This window comes from Falco punctatus (assembly GCF_963210335.1).
Source record: "Falco punctatus genome assembly, chromosome: 6".
Lineage (NCBI taxonomy): Eukaryota > Metazoa > Chordata > Aves > Falconiformes > Falconidae > Falco > Falco punctatus.
Window position 1 is genome coordinate 44,976,706 of NC_137585.1, and position 14,925 is coordinate 44,991,630.

The 14,925-nt window shown below is 44.8% G+C and overlaps 1 protein-coding gene across 1 annotated transcript in view; it reads left to right on the forward strand.

Moving 5' to 3' along the window:
- PLXNC1 (plexin C1) overlaps positions 1-14,136 on the forward strand; it is a 72,792-nt gene extending 58,656 nt beyond the window's left edge. Inside the window, exons 24-31 of the mRNA XM_080392597.1 lie at positions 2,900-2,954; positions 4,061-4,092; positions 4,181-4,288; positions 6,263-6,426; positions 6,847-6,994; positions 8,835-8,975; positions 9,065-9,139; positions 10,834-14,136. Of these exons, the coding sequence (XP_080248723.1) occupies positions 2,900-2,954; positions 4,061-4,092; positions 4,181-4,288; positions 6,263-6,426; positions 6,847-6,994; positions 8,835-8,975; positions 9,065-9,139; positions 10,834-10,938 (828 nt within the window). The 3' untranslated portion in view covers positions 10,939-14,136. The remainder of the gene's footprint in view (positions 1-2,899; positions 2,955-4,060; positions 4,093-4,180; positions 4,289-6,262; positions 6,427-6,846; positions 6,995-8,834; positions 8,976-9,064; positions 9,140-10,833) is intronic.
- The last annotated feature ends 789 nt before the right edge of the window (positions 14,137-14,925 follow it).

The following is a 14,925-nucleotide window of genomic DNA, read 5'->3' on the forward strand; positions in this document are numbered from 1 at the left end:
GGTCAATGGAGATTTGAGTCCGATTAGGTATTTGAACTTCTCTCTAACGTGACAGTACCCACTCTTTACTACAGGCAGCTATTCCAATTCCCTGATTTTACCTGGCAGCTTTTGGCACTTCCTGAGCTCACGGCATGCCATGGCTCCTGGGTGCCGTACCTCATGGCAATCGAGTCTGCTCCAGTTGGTCACTGTCATTCCTGGGTATCATTGTCCCAGCCCTTGTTTTCGTCTGAGGTTTCTGCAGACAGATGCAAGTTAGATTGGAGGCTCAGTTGTTTTTGCAAAGCTGTAACTACACCAATTATAGCTTAGCAGCTGCCTTATGGAAATTGTGCTGGTTGTCTCAGATATTTTAGTTTGCTTTTTCTGACACAAAAATGGACCTTTTAGGCAGAAGCTTAGTGGCATTTTAGGTTGTGGCTTAGTGGCAAGTATCAGCCATTAGCATATCTAGTTTATTTTCTTGTATGCATATTAATGCAAAAAGGAGTGTAAAGGTGTCTAGTTAGCAAGAAAAAGGAACATTGCATACACAGTGTGAGGGTAGTAGCATTGCCTGAGGAATTCCAACTTACATTTCAACAGTGCCTAGAGTTTTGTGAAAAGTATGATTTTTTCTTTTTGTTTGCCAGCCTTAAATGCTAGAAAGTAACCAGATTTTTGAAACTGGGAAGTACCATCAAATATTTTTAAGGTACTGGAGGATGAGGGTTGTGTTGCAAAGGTCCCAGAAGACCTGGTCATTCTTGAAAAAGCAGACATAGTTTCTACACTGGTTTTGAAAATGCACAAGTAGAGGATGTTTGCATTTCTTGTGGTGTTTCTGAACGTGAAAAAAGTCGCTGTTTCTAGACTTTCATGTGTGTCTGATTTGTGTGCTCCTTTTGCTCTAATTTTTTGCTCCTGGTAGGGTTATTGATGTGATTTCTTATGAGGTCTGCAGTATTGTTTGCATGAGAATAATGAGAAGCCTTGACAAGAAAGTTGCTGGTTATCATGATGTCCTGGTTCCCACATAAGAAGAGAGCCAGAGAACCGCTTTCAGGTCTGCTGTCCAGTCACAGATCTCCAATTTCTCAACCTGTAGCAGCATTGCATATTCCAGGATCAGGCACGGCCCCAGAGAGTAAATCTGAATGAGTGATCCAGGGAGCTCACTGCCAAGAACTGGATTATAGGGTGGACAGGGGGCCTGGAGAACAGGAAAGATACATAGAGCCACTCTGCTACATCTTATGTTTTGCAAAGTAGCTTGTACTCCATGTTGTGTGGATCTGAACAGATCTCCACTCTCTCTGTTTGTGCCCCTCAGTAATGCACCTGACAAAGTAAAGATGTTTTGAGGTGCCCGTGGGAGCAGCACACCATGAAAAGCGGTTTAGGCATCAGGACACAAAAAGAAGGGCTTACTTTTATTGTTATTGGATCATAATGAAAAAACAGGAGGTATGGCTGCTGCAGTAATGATAAAGCAGGGAAAGCGTATTCCACTCAATGCTAAAAGCACAGTTTGTCCCAGAAATAAAACCTGAAGTGGGGGCTTGGATTATGACTGCACTGCACCAATGCTTCCAGTTCCTGGCAGGAAGCAGGGTTCTGCCTCCGAGCTCTGCCCATCTCCCTCAGGACAGGAGGCAACAGATTCCAGCACTGAGCTGTGCTCCTGCTTCTTGGAGAAGGAGCAGAGGCAGCGTATAGCCCACACTGCTCTGGGAGCGTGTCAGCTGCTGGGTAGTGCTGTTCTGGTTTACATATCTCGAGGGCCAAGGAGGAGGACTGTCTGTGTCACCTCACAAGCTAGCCTTAGAGCGTATTCCCACTTGTAGGTTTTAAAGTGCTCTGTGTTACCTGAAAGAGCTCTGGAACACTGTATGACAAATGGAAACCCTGCAAAAAATCGTACTTATAAAATAGATCGTATTTACTTTCCAGGAGCAAGTGCAAGTGCAGATTTCTTTGGCGCAAGACACAGCTTTTGATAGAGTATCTTAATGTTTAAACTGGTTTCTCACACCAGGCTGGCTGCCAAGGTTTAAAAAACACTTAAATTATTTTGGCAGAGATCCCTTCCTAGAACTGGCCAGTTGTTTTTGTAATTATAGAGGGAAGTACACTAGCACTTGGCAAGACCCACTATTTGACAGCAGAGCAGTGGTGTAGTTCTCAGTGGGAACCTTTTTTTCAGTTACTCTTCGACAATAAAAGCATGACTTGCCAGTTTCTTTTAAAGATAATAGTTACCATCCCCCGGCAGCACTATAAATTCAGGGAAGGCGGGGGTTGTTTTTTTCCTAGAAATCCCAAGGTAGCTAGATATGGATCTTGACTTTACAGTTCACAGGGTGTAAATATTTTGCTAAGTTTGAAAATAGTTCTTGGGAGCACCAGGCTAGGCCCTCAACATGGCCCCGCTGTAGGGCATGAGGGGAATGGACTGAGCTCAAAGAAAGGCAGCCAGAAGAGAAACCATCCTGGTTTTCCCCTCCCTGCCTCAGCTTCCTCTAAGATCCTATTGCGCTGGAGCCAGGGAACTCAGCCTGGGCAGTCTGTAGAAAGATGGGTTGCAAGAAGCGGCACAAAGCAGTACATGGAAATGAAAATGTCCAAATAGGAGCTGAACTAGAAAAATCAAAGAAAGGGAAAGGTCTTAAAGACTGGTTTGCAGAAGAACTGCCATCCCACCTTTCCAGGTAAGGCTAACAAACCGCAGCTGCTGCCCGTGCCTGAAAGCCCAGCCCTGGCTGTGGGCTGACAGCCGCGCACGCCGTGGTGAGGATGAGGCGGGCTGGCGTGCTCCTTCACCACCACCGGCTTAAAGACAGGAGAAATGAAACTGAGGGGTTTGTGAATTCTAAACACTTTTGTCTCAGCATGATATGTTTGGGTTTGCTTTCAGATTTCAAATGGAGCGACCGTAAAAGTCTTTAAAAAGAAGGCAAACACCCGATCAGGTAACAAAGGAGCTGCAACCTATTTAACCTTTTGTGGGGAATGAGCTGGGAATGCAGAGAGCTGAGCTATGACAGGTTGTATCCTGGTCAATAGGAGGTCAGAAAAATTGGCACTTTGATATGGTTGAGCCAAACGAAGAGCCGTGTTACCCTGGCTCTGGGCCTCTGGTAGGCATAGTGGGCCTAGGAGGAGGGAAGAAGGCAAAGGAAGGAAGGACAGAAGGACTTACAGTCCTCGGCATATGAGTGCTTAAAGATACGGGCTCATAGGCAGGAAAGCCCAGGCGACACAAAGCAGTGACTGGTGGGACCAACACAGGGAACATGCCTTGCTCTGGTGCCCAGTGCTGTGCATCACAGACATAGTGGTGCGCTGTCCAGACACAGGCGTAACAAAAAAAGTGTAGTTTGGGATTTATTTTTTTTTATTCTCTTGGCTGTGTTTCTGAAAGCTTTCTTTGGGCTGTCTCAACAGCAGGTCAGGAATTAAAAGGTGCTTACGAGGGGTCAGTGCATCTCATCTACCCCTGCAATCAGGTTGCTCTATCCCAGCTGGTGGCTTGGGGAAGGTGGACTTTCTGTAGCCCCTGGGGAGAAACAGACACTCCTAGCATGTGGTCCTCACTGTCAGAGTCGACATCAAGAGTTAGGAGAGATGCATCCCTGAGGTGCAAGTCACTGGGATGGCACTGCTCTCGCCCTCAGTAAGAACAGGGTTGTCTGTTCTCAGCCACTGCTTTCAAGCCTGACCTTAGCCCACCTGCACCGAGTACTGTTAGAGACTAAACCAATGCAATCATCTCACCTGCTGTCTGTTGTCCTCCTTTCAGAGGAGCTTCAATCTGCAGCCAGCTTACCCCAGCAGCAGATGATGATGCCCTAGCTTAGTGGTCCCAGCTACAGGCTGGCACTGGAGAGGGGAGGCATGACCTGTGTGTTTCTCAGAGGCTTCCCCCACACCACAGGCAGGAGAGCAGGACAACCAGCCCGCTTCCTCGGCATGCGGGCACGCACCCTGCTGCACAACCCAGAGCCCAGCAGAATTCACAAGCTTGTAGCCATGTCTTTCGTTAATGCCTCTTTGCTCTCTCCTTTCTGTTGTTTAGATGTGGACTACTCGGATGAACACTGTCATTTGGTGAGTTCAGTCATTACACTGTTAAGTGGTAGATTTAGTACTGAGCTGTATTTGTATCTGTGTAATCTCTCTAATCTCTTCATGACAGATTTTACCAGACTCTGAAGCAAACAAGGATGTGAAAGGAGGAGGTCACAAAGGAAAGCAAAAATTCAAAGTGAAAGAAATGTATCTGACAAAGCTTCTGTCAACTAAGGTACACTGTAAAAGCCTTGTTGGGGGGAGGGCTGATGTTAGGCTTGGCTAATTTGGCAGAACAGAAATAGAAACGAAAGCAGAAATTACGCAGACTTCCCGCGTGTGTATCCAATGTTAAATAAAAAGGTAGCCTAAAAAAAGTCACTGTGCTAAGTATGGATTATGACCATTTGCAAAGACAGACATATTTCAGGTTCTCTAATGCTAGAGTTCTAAAGTTGTCTATCTCCTATCTCTCTATCTCCTCAGTAAGCACGACTTCTTTTCTCAGGTTAAAGAATAAAGGTGGGTTATTGAGCTTATAGAAAGCGAGTTTCGCCACTGAGTCCCATAGAATGAGAACGATCCCTTCTGGAGAGACAGCTTTCAGTCAACAATCTTCTCACTCTCTGCTAGAGTTTGCCCAGCTTACAGACCACTTCCAAGGCCTGAGTTTCACAAAATACTGCCCATGAAATGAAATAATCTTTTAGGATCTCAAATTAAGCATCCAGAATAACTAGATTAATTTTGAAAACAAGGTCTTATTTTATTTTATTTTAAAAAATTTATATTTTTTTTCATTTTAATAGATCTTTTGGAGTTTTACTACAATTACCCAATTTATACAATGCACTTTCCTTAGGAATAAGTCCTTCCTACTCCCTCCAGTAATGCCATCTTGTTTCTGACTTACTCAAAAGGGTTATGAAACTCTTTGCAACAGCATATTTCTTAAAATATTAATTAGTACACAACACAGAGAGCTGTGTGATGCAAGAGGCCTGAAGGGATGATGATTATGGCCACCTTGCATTTAAAAATCTATCAGTCATTATTTAGTTAGATTGTTGATAGCATCTGAAGTAATTTGGGACACTGCCCAAAGTGAGAATGAAGACTGGTCATTTCTCATTAGCTGTGGAAACTAACATAAGCCCTTAGGAATTAGTGGAGTAAACCAGTAACATCTTACGGTGGAAGGCTGAAGTACAAAAGGAAAGATCAGACTCTTAAGAAACAGTCCTTTTACAGGGCTTTAAATTAATCATCTTCTCCAGAGCAGGATAGTGCTCTGAACAACAGTGCCGTGATACCCTTCACTGCGAAATTCCACCCGTGATACGCTGCGCACTAAAGGAAATGGCATTGAGCCGTGTCTCTCCCTTGCTCTCTCTCTCACCCATACACACACAGAGACACAGATGCAGAGTTTGCCCCGTGAAATGAACTGGCCAGCGGTGCACCGAGGCCCTGGGGTACACTTAAGTCCTTCTTGTTGAGAGAAAATTGGGTTGAACTGAGCTTCAGAACAGACGTGAAGAAAAAAAGCACAAAACAGTTTTGCTTTGTTTGCTTCCCCTTATGAATACTCTGTGATATCAGTGAGTCCACCAGCAGCCAAGCCTTTGCTTTTATGAGCCAAGTAGTTTCACTTCTGGATCAGAAATACCCAGTTTTCAGTTCTCTCTAATGTTAGTGTCTTCATATGCCATCCAAAGCTGTTATCCTAGAACTAGATCAAGCGCCACAGTCACTTGGCTGTGAAGTGCTGATGAGCACCTGTGTTCAACACGTGTCGCAGACAGCACCCTGGAGACCAGTGCCCTAGAAAACTGCTTAAACTCCTTTTGCTCACCTTCCTCTTGCTTCCAGTCCAAGCTCCAAATGCCTTTAGCAACAGTGCTGACAGTATCTGAAGAGCTGATATTGTCTTGTTTGAAAGGAGTGATTCCTTCCACCTACGATGTATCACAAAGTTCACCACAATTCTTCTGTTGGTAAAGTGATAGGCCATGTGACGTTTGAAAGCAGATCATTATGGTGTATTTGTAGTTTCAGTTTTACTATTGACTGTCTTGTTTGCCAATAACCTATGGCCTAGATGTTTGCCACGAGTGTATTGTAGTTTCGGTGCCTTGCGGCACGCTCAGCTCTCTGAGAGAAAAAGCACTTGTGCAAAAATAGCATGGTTCATTTTCTTACTTTTCAGGTTGCAATTCATTCAGTTGTTGAAAAGCTCTTCAGGAGCATTTGGAGTTTACCCAACAATAAAGCACCTGTTGCCATCAAGTACTTTTTTGACTTTCTGGATGCCCAGGCTGAGAGCAAAAAAATTACTGACCCTGACGTGGTTCACATATGGAAAACCAACAGGTATGCCCATACGATATGCACAGGAGTGCGTGCACTCTCTGAAAGGGTAGTTGCAAAGATGGAACAGGTCACCTGCGGTCAGAAGAATTGAGATTTTGGCAGGTCTGGGTTTGGCTCTGTGGATCCCAGTAACTAGTATATTGATTGGATACCGATACAAACCACCATAGCTTCCAGGACTTGTAAGTCTGCATGGTGACTTCTCACTCAGACAGAAGTACCTGCAGGTTGTGACATTATTTGAAGATGGAAGGGTGACCGAGTGATGCGTTTGCTCTGTAGCCTTTGTTCCCTGATCCCTTTTTTAACAGCCAGAAATGTGCTTCTTTCCATGAGTGCAGTGTAATTAAACTACCATTTTAAGGCAGTTGTGCTACCCGAGTTGTTAATTTTAAAGATGCTTGTTGTTTCTCTGTCTAGTCTTCCTCTTCGCTTCTGGGTGAACATACTGAAGAATCCCCAGTTTGTCTTTGATATTAAGAAGACTTCGCATATAGATGGCTGTTTGTCTGTAATCGCACAAGCTTTCATGGATGCCTTTTCTCTAGCAGAACAGACTCTGGGGAAGGTATGCTGCCCTTCCAGTTTTTTTCTGCACTTCTCAAACGATGTCTTTTTCAACTCTGTAATGATTTAGGGGATGGAGTCCTGGATCTGCTGACATCAGGGGCAAAACTGTCAGTGGCCTAATTAAGCTGGGTTTCCATTCCTTGTTGCTCTGTCTCACAAGACTTTGAAGAATTCACTGGAGGAGACAGATACAGCTGCTGAAATGCTGTATAGTTAACTGCTGCTTGTCTTCTCTGCAGTTGGTCTCTGCACAGTGTGTTTGTAGAATGTGTGGGAGAGGGTGGAAATTGTAAGATTTTAATGAAGGTTTAAAGAATTTTTGAACACAGGTCTTAAAAATATTAGCATTATTTGGTAAGTAGTCCAAATTTTGTCTGCCGTACACCAGTGTGCAGAAAACACACACAGTAAGCTACTGGGAGCTGTAAGAATACTTGAAAGAGCTTTAAAGTTTGAAACAGTTCCTTTCAGATGTACTAGCTGCCCTCTTTTTATATGCAAAATTATTTGTTGGAGTAACAAGTCCAGAAAGGTTACATTCAAAAGCTCTTTAGCATAGTGTCCAGGACTCTGGGGAGCAGAAATACTTCATTTTTCCCCGAGGATATTTTCCTTTTCTTTGGACCAAAGCAGGAAGCATTTGTTCAGGCTCACGCTACCAAGAAAAAAAGGCTAGTCGTTTTTTAGCCTAAAAAAAACCAGACTAATTTCCTGTGTGATCTGAACCAACTGCTTATCTGTTGCAGGTAAGTGAAAAATATTTATTTATCTAATTTTAGGAGTGAAGTGTCATGAATTCAGACTAATCACATAACTTGATGGGAAAACTGCAAATGAGCATGGTCTGTCAGGTTTCTATGCTTAACATCTATTCTGAAGTACTGTTGATACTACGGCTTCCATTAGCCATTTGAAAAGGGATGCTGAAATGTGATAAAGGTTTTCAGTGCAGTAAATATCTTGTGGCCTTTTAGTACTAAAATCTATTTAATTTCATGATTGTTAGCCTTTTATCTTAAAACATCTTTAGCCACTTAGAAAACAAACATTTAAATAATCTCATTGCACAGTGGAAACAGTAGTGACAAGATGTCACGTGGTGATGTCATTTATTCCCCAGACTTTAAACTAGAGCAGTGACAGGAAACTACCAGCCCCCACTTTTACGTTCTGAAAACATGGTTTCCAGGTGGGGCTTCGGCTCCTGCCAAACAAACATCAGCAGTTTATTTCCACAGATAAGCCTAAAGCTGCCTGGTAGGTCAGTGCTGACCTGGGTTCTTGAAGTCCTGGGGAAAAAAATACATCCCTTTGGCTGTGCATGCCTGGCAGTCAGTTCTGCACGCACTCGAACCCCTGAGCAAAAGGAGTAGTAGGGACCGGAGAGTTTTAGGGAAACCCCTGCCAGGACAGGATCGAGCAAGGCTCTCTGGCACATTACCCTGGGGGACCTTTCCACAGCACTGCAGTATGCTGTGCGTAAACAGGGTACCAGCCTCAAGCCCTTTGGTTCAGCTTTCACCATCTTTCAGGCCTGGGGAGCAGTGAGGAGGAAGCGAGAAAGAAAAATATGTCTAAGGGACAAATGTTCATTGCTCCTGATGCCAATAGAAATAATTACGTGGCAACTGTCATGAAACACAATGCGTTGTTACTGAGGTCCTGCATCTGTTCTTCATCTTTATTTCATAACCTTAATTCCTTGCATATAACCACCACAAAGAGGAATGAGTCACAAAGAGAACAGACACAATTAGATGCAATTAACTATGTGGAGGTGGAACGTTAGGAAATCTGTGCTGTGAAAATTGACAAGGCTTCAAATACTTTCTTTTAAGGAAGCACCAACAAATAAACTTCTCTACGCTAAGGACATTCCACTCTACAAGAAGGAGGTGAAAGCGTACTATAAAGCCATCAGGGATCTGCCTCCACTGACCACTTCAGAGGTTGAAGAATTTCTAACTCAGGAATCTAAGGTATGGTTGAGAAGCGGCAACTTCATTTTCTTGTATGTTAAGTTTTTTAAAAAGGAGAACTATCTGACTAGAACCTTTTTCTGGTTTAGAAACATGAAAATGAATTTAATGAGAAAGTGGCCTTGATTGAAATCTACAGATACGTAGTGAAATACTATGATGAGGTAAGCATGTCTGCTGTTCCTGCTTAATCCCTGAATGTTAACCTCAGGCTTGGAAGCTGGCCTTGGCTTGGAAGGAACCAAGGGCTGGCCTGAGGGTGACTTAGCGGGTGCCGCCCCAGGGACAGCCCCTGGGTGATGCAGCTGAGGCTGCTCCTCCTGCTGAGCTGGGGAGGGGGGGAGGGGGGGCAGAGCAGTGTAGCCCCCAGGGCAGTTGGAGCCCCACCTCTCAAGAGGGGTCACAGGCCGAAGTAAATGCACCTTTACTGTCACCACTGGATTTCACAGAACAGTAGCAATAAAATCCTCCCTTGCAGTTTTGAGGAAGTTCCTATATAGTCCAGATTTCTTGTTTTACTGTGTTTGCAGAGTATCTGCTAACGCCTGTCGCAGCTCCTGTGCACACGCTCCATTTCCCTGGAGATTCAGAAATCAGATTAGACTGTAGCACCGGGGGTCTCGATTTAACAGTCGGTACAAACACCTCGGCAGAGCACACTCAGCCTTACAGCAAGAGGCGTCTGCTCCCTTCCCATCATAGCCCTCTTACGCTCTGCTTTCATAGTCTTTCTCTTAAAGAGAAAAAGCTATAGCTTCTGGTCCCTGCTATTGCTAGCAAAAGAAATCTTTTCTCAACTGAAAGCACTTAGTCACAGGCTACCTCTAAGCTGCTTTGTAAGAAAATCCCTGCCCTCCGCTTTGCACGATAGGATTCTCCACTCCGTTTTGCTCAGCATCCTTAACAGAGGCTGCGTGTGACTGCGCAGGGAGGCAGATAAGAGCCAAGCTGGGGTGTGTTGCCTGAAGGTCTCGTTACCACTTCCAGCTGGTTGTCTGGGTCTCCCAGCAACCAGACCTTTCTCTCTTTCATCCCCGGCAGCACAGCATCAGCACTGGCTGTAATCATCCAGCTCTCAGTCACCTGTTAGCTAGCTTACCGGTTCTGATCTCTTAGCGTCTCAAATCATCTGGGTGCAGCATCAAATCTTTTCCTCTTAAAAGAAGCTTGGGATGATCCTCAGAATGGCACTACACTGTATTAAGCTCATTAAAATTGTTGATAGAGGAGACTTCAGAATACTTTCTAATCTTAGTGCCCATTTTTGCGTTTTTGAAGCTAGTACTGGCTAAACTTACCCCATCCTTAGAAGGAAACCCTCCCTGTGCCCTTCCCCTCCGGCTTTGGACTGGGAGCAGCTAAACCTCATTCATTGTTTGCTGAGACCTCAGTCGCTTTGTAGAGTTGCCAGCAGAGTTTTCAGACAGCAGCAGTGCGCCTTGCTATCGCCTGGGCTGGTGCCAAGTGGGCCAGTTAGAGGAAGAGAGGCAGTTTACTGCCCTCGGTTTATAGAGCAGAGGAAGAGAAATAAATATGGTTTGCGAGTCTGCTCTAGGGTGAAACCGGAGCACTGGCCTTGCCTCACACTTCAAGAGATGAACATGTGTTGGATTTGTTTTGGGTTTTTTGCTTGGCTCTGTCATTCTTTTGTGGAAGCGTATCAAATCCTGTAATCACAATGACTTAAAAGGAAAACTACCAAAATAGAGTGTTAAAGTCAGAAAAGAATGTTTACATATAGGCAGGCATTCAGATGGATTTTTCTGCCAGTAGTTGTTGGAATGCAGAAGAGCAGGCTTTAAAAAACAGCGAGTAAAATAAGCACTAAAAAAAATATTTTTTTGCTAATTGTTAACAGATTGTCAGCAAACTCGAGCGAGAACGGGGGTTTGAAGAAGTCCAGAAACAGCTCCAGCAAGTAAAAGCCTTATTTGATGAAAAGAAAAAATGCAAATGGCTTTGAGCAGAGCACTGGCTCACAGCATCACTGTGGGGGATTTTAAAAAAGTGCTACTGCTCCCAGAACTGTTTTGACTGACTGTATTTACAGGGTTTGAAACATTTGGACACTTCTCCACTCTGACCATTCCAATTTATATCTGCGTTTGGGACTGAAGTACGGGCAGGGTTACATATTCAAACATGGGCATGTGAATGCGAAAGCGAGTCTAGCGTTGGCAGGACCAGCATTTTTAGGTACTTGAACACACATACCTTTTGGTTTAAAAATACAGCCTAAGTAAGCTTTCTGCTTACTTAAAACCAAGCTCATAGGAGATGTGCAAAACACACTGCAAGTTCAGAGCTGCCTGTGTGAACTTGTAAGTTGCCTGCCTCTTTTTTTTTTAAGAGAGAAAGCTGATGTTTTGCCACATACTTCCAAACTGTAAGGATGAGCTCCGGCTTGAGAATACGGGTCAGCTGCAGTTTCCTTCCTTCCAGACAAATGTACACTGGTTCCTGTTTGGAGAAAAAAAGAAAAAAAACCAACAAAACAACAGCACCAAAGCAACACTTAGGACAAGTGTGTTTGTTTAGCAGAAAAAGTGGGTTTGAGGTTTGAAGGCCAGATGCCGCATGGCAGGATGTACTTACCTTTCTTAGGTTAGAAATTCCACGTGCAAAGCAAAGCCAGCCACTGAGCAAGGGAGAGGCTTTTGGGGAAAGGCACTAGACGGGCATCAGTCTGTGTTTACATTGCTACCATTCCATCCTTAAATAAGCTGTGAAACACCCGTGAGCAGCTTCACAGGTGAAATCTCCATGCAGCTGCAGTGTGTGGGGACACCCCGAGTTGATGAAGCAGTTGACGATGGCTGCACTTCGGTGCACAAACCTGTCCTCAGGTGCGTGGTCAGCCCATGGGTCGGTGCTGGCAGTCCTGGCAGGTCTTGCCATCTGTATACAAGGGCCTCCCAACTCTGAAGCCAGCATATTTTTTTTTCAGGTTGATCTGCGCAAAGACTTTGTCAAAAGAGGGTTAGGTTAATAATACGTAGGAACAGCAGGGCTGGAGTAATCTCTGACTGTCTGAGAAACTGATGCAAATGTGACAGCTAGGGCCGGATGGGGAGGGGGTAGCTGCCTGCCGTGGTCCTGCTGGGGGGGTGGGTTTGCGAGGTGTGGGCATTTCAAAAGGAGGGTGGCCATTACAGTTGCTGCGGTGGCTAAAGTCAGCCCAGCTGGAGAGCGGGTGTGTGGCCATGCCGCTGAGATGAGGCTGCAGCAGGGGCTGCCGTGCGAGGCCGTGGAGCGGCAGCCGTGGCTCTAGCTCTGCTGCGCCGGCGCAGCCGACCACCCACTGCAAAGCCCAAGTGTTGTGTTGCTGTGGAGTCCGCTCCGGTCGCGCAGAGGCACCTGGGCAGGCCTCCACCCGTCCCTGGATGGAGGGAAGGCGCCGATGAGAGACAGACATTTCCACGTGTTTCCAGAGGGGTCCGCCCCTGGAGGTGAGTGGCGTAGCGCGGTGGCCCGCAGGAGCGGGAAGAGCTGTCGCTGCCTTGGCAGGGGCGAGTGCGCCATGGGCTGCGAACAGTGCAGATGGCCCAAGTTCAGTACAGAAAGCCTGTGCTGGGCTGTGACCAGCCGGGGACACCTACATGTGGGGCTCCCGAGCAGCGGAGCGAACCAGTCATTTATTGTCACGTGCTGCTGCTTTGGAGGAGCCCAAAGGCTGCAGCACAACGGCTCTAAAGCCGGCTGCTTCAGAGGCAGAGGCCACCAGCAGCTGGTACCAGGCTCAACTGCAGAGCACGTCGCTGACCATGCTTTGGCAGAAGCAAGGCCGGCTGTTAACGTGGATGAAAGCAAACACAAAAACACGTTGCCTACTGGTCTGCCCCCTCCCTACCCTGCGATTGCACAAGTTGTACCTCTTGCGTATCAGAGAGGGCAGCCACCAACCCATACTGTGATGGCTTGCTTTTTTTTTTTTAAAAAAAAATTTAAGGCTTACACTCGCTATTAAGTTTACACTTTATACTTGATGGAATGTATGGCTTTGTTCAGGAAACTGCACTACAGTGTTGCAGTACTTTCAGCAGTTCTCTTCTCTGCACAATATATTTTGATAAGTTTAATTTTAATTGGAGAAAAAGTCCCACCCCAACCCTAACCTATCTTGCCCTCTGTCCTGAAGAAGTGGACCATGGCTTGAGTATCACTTAAGCTTAGCATACTCGTACCTTAAGGGCTCAGTTTTTATCCTTCCTAACCCAACGTTTTGAAGCAGCATCAAATAAATAAAAAAGCACAGTAATTAAAGGAGGGGCATGAGCAGATTTTCCAGCTAGACAGCTGTCTCAGCAGTTCTGTTCCATTTCAGGTGTTTGCTGGCAGTGCATTTGAATTAACTGTGATAGTTTTGTTCAACAGTAACTTTCTGTACAGGCAGAAAAAAACAAAACCACCACCATTTCTGCTTGAAAAGCTGTAAAATATAATCTGTTTGCGTGGGTCTGATCCTGTGAACTTCACTATATGTGTTTATATGATGAGGAAACAAAAATCAGTCCTATTCTGTATTTGTACTACTGCTTGTTTGCTACAATAGCTTTAATTATTTCTAGAGATTAAGTATGTGTTGAAGCAGGCCCCGTAGCTTTAGCCTACAGCCTGGAATAGGATTATTGCCTTTTATTCAAGCCTCCTAAACAGCGTCACTCTGTTAGTAAACCATTTAAAGTCATGCTGAGACTTTGTAACCCATCAAGTGGATCTCACAAAGTGATGTGAAGTATAATTAAGTGATTGTGGCTCTTTTGGTAGGTTTGAGTCAGCACACAAAACATTGGCACATCTTCTACATCTGCAATGCACTGTTACACGGACCAAAAAAACAACCTCTGACTAAAGCTGTATTAATTATGGCAACCCAACAATTCTAATAGCATCCTCTTGAACTGAAAGCAAACTTCTCTTTAACTTATTTTCATATGTTTACAGGCAAACTGCTATGGCAAACAGCATATTTTCTAACACTAGCTTACAGAGCATTATTTTGCAGTCATCTAGTTTGAAGTCAAATCTTACTAATGTGTAAAGTAATTCCTGTTGTACAGAAGTTAATCTGTTGTTTAAAATGAATGGTTTAAAAAAAGTGCAAATGACAAATGTTGGTGTTTGTATGGGTTTATCTAGAATAAAATGCATTTGGAGGTTATTTTGATTAACTTGTGTGCTTTAAAACAGTTAAGGCAAGCACAGCTTGTAGCAATGCCAAGGTCATGCAAGGAACAAAGCACAAGACACTGACTGGTGTCAGCTGAGAAGTACCACTGCAGTTCCAGCCCTGTGAGGCTCCAAGGCGTGCGTTACAAACCTCTTCCGTCACTCTAAAGTACAAAAAAAAACCAACGACGAGCAACACGAGGGCAGAGAGGTGCTGACCCAGCAAATAACCATAATTCTTCCTCCTGCTATTACCCCTTTTTCTGCCCTCCAAGACTTCCCCTAGTTTGTGTAAACTGCCCTCCCTGCCCCCTGCTGTCATGTAAAGCCTTGCTGAAGGCCACGTAGGCGGAGCTGAGGACAGACATGCAGGCCGCCAGCCATTATGTATGAACCTTACACTGGGCAAAGCCAGTGGGGAACAGGTAGGTACTTTTTCCAAATTAACCCTGCAGGAGACCACAGAAATAGTTTCTGTTACTTCCAGTAGTTATACTTTTCCTCAGAGATGTCTAACAAAATTCCCCAAGAGAGCGCAGTACAATCCTTACACTTGGGGACTGTATGGAAAATCAAAACCACAGCCTCAGGAGAGAAATGTCACCATGTGCACTGTCATTAGTCAGTTGTCTATTACTACAGTCTAATAACAATACTGAATAAGCTATTAAAAAAAGAAAAATTGCACTGTGTATCTCACCGGCTCATACTTTTACTGCAGTATTTTGAGGGGAAAAAAAAAAAAAAGACTCAAAACCAAACAAAAACCAGATAATAACAT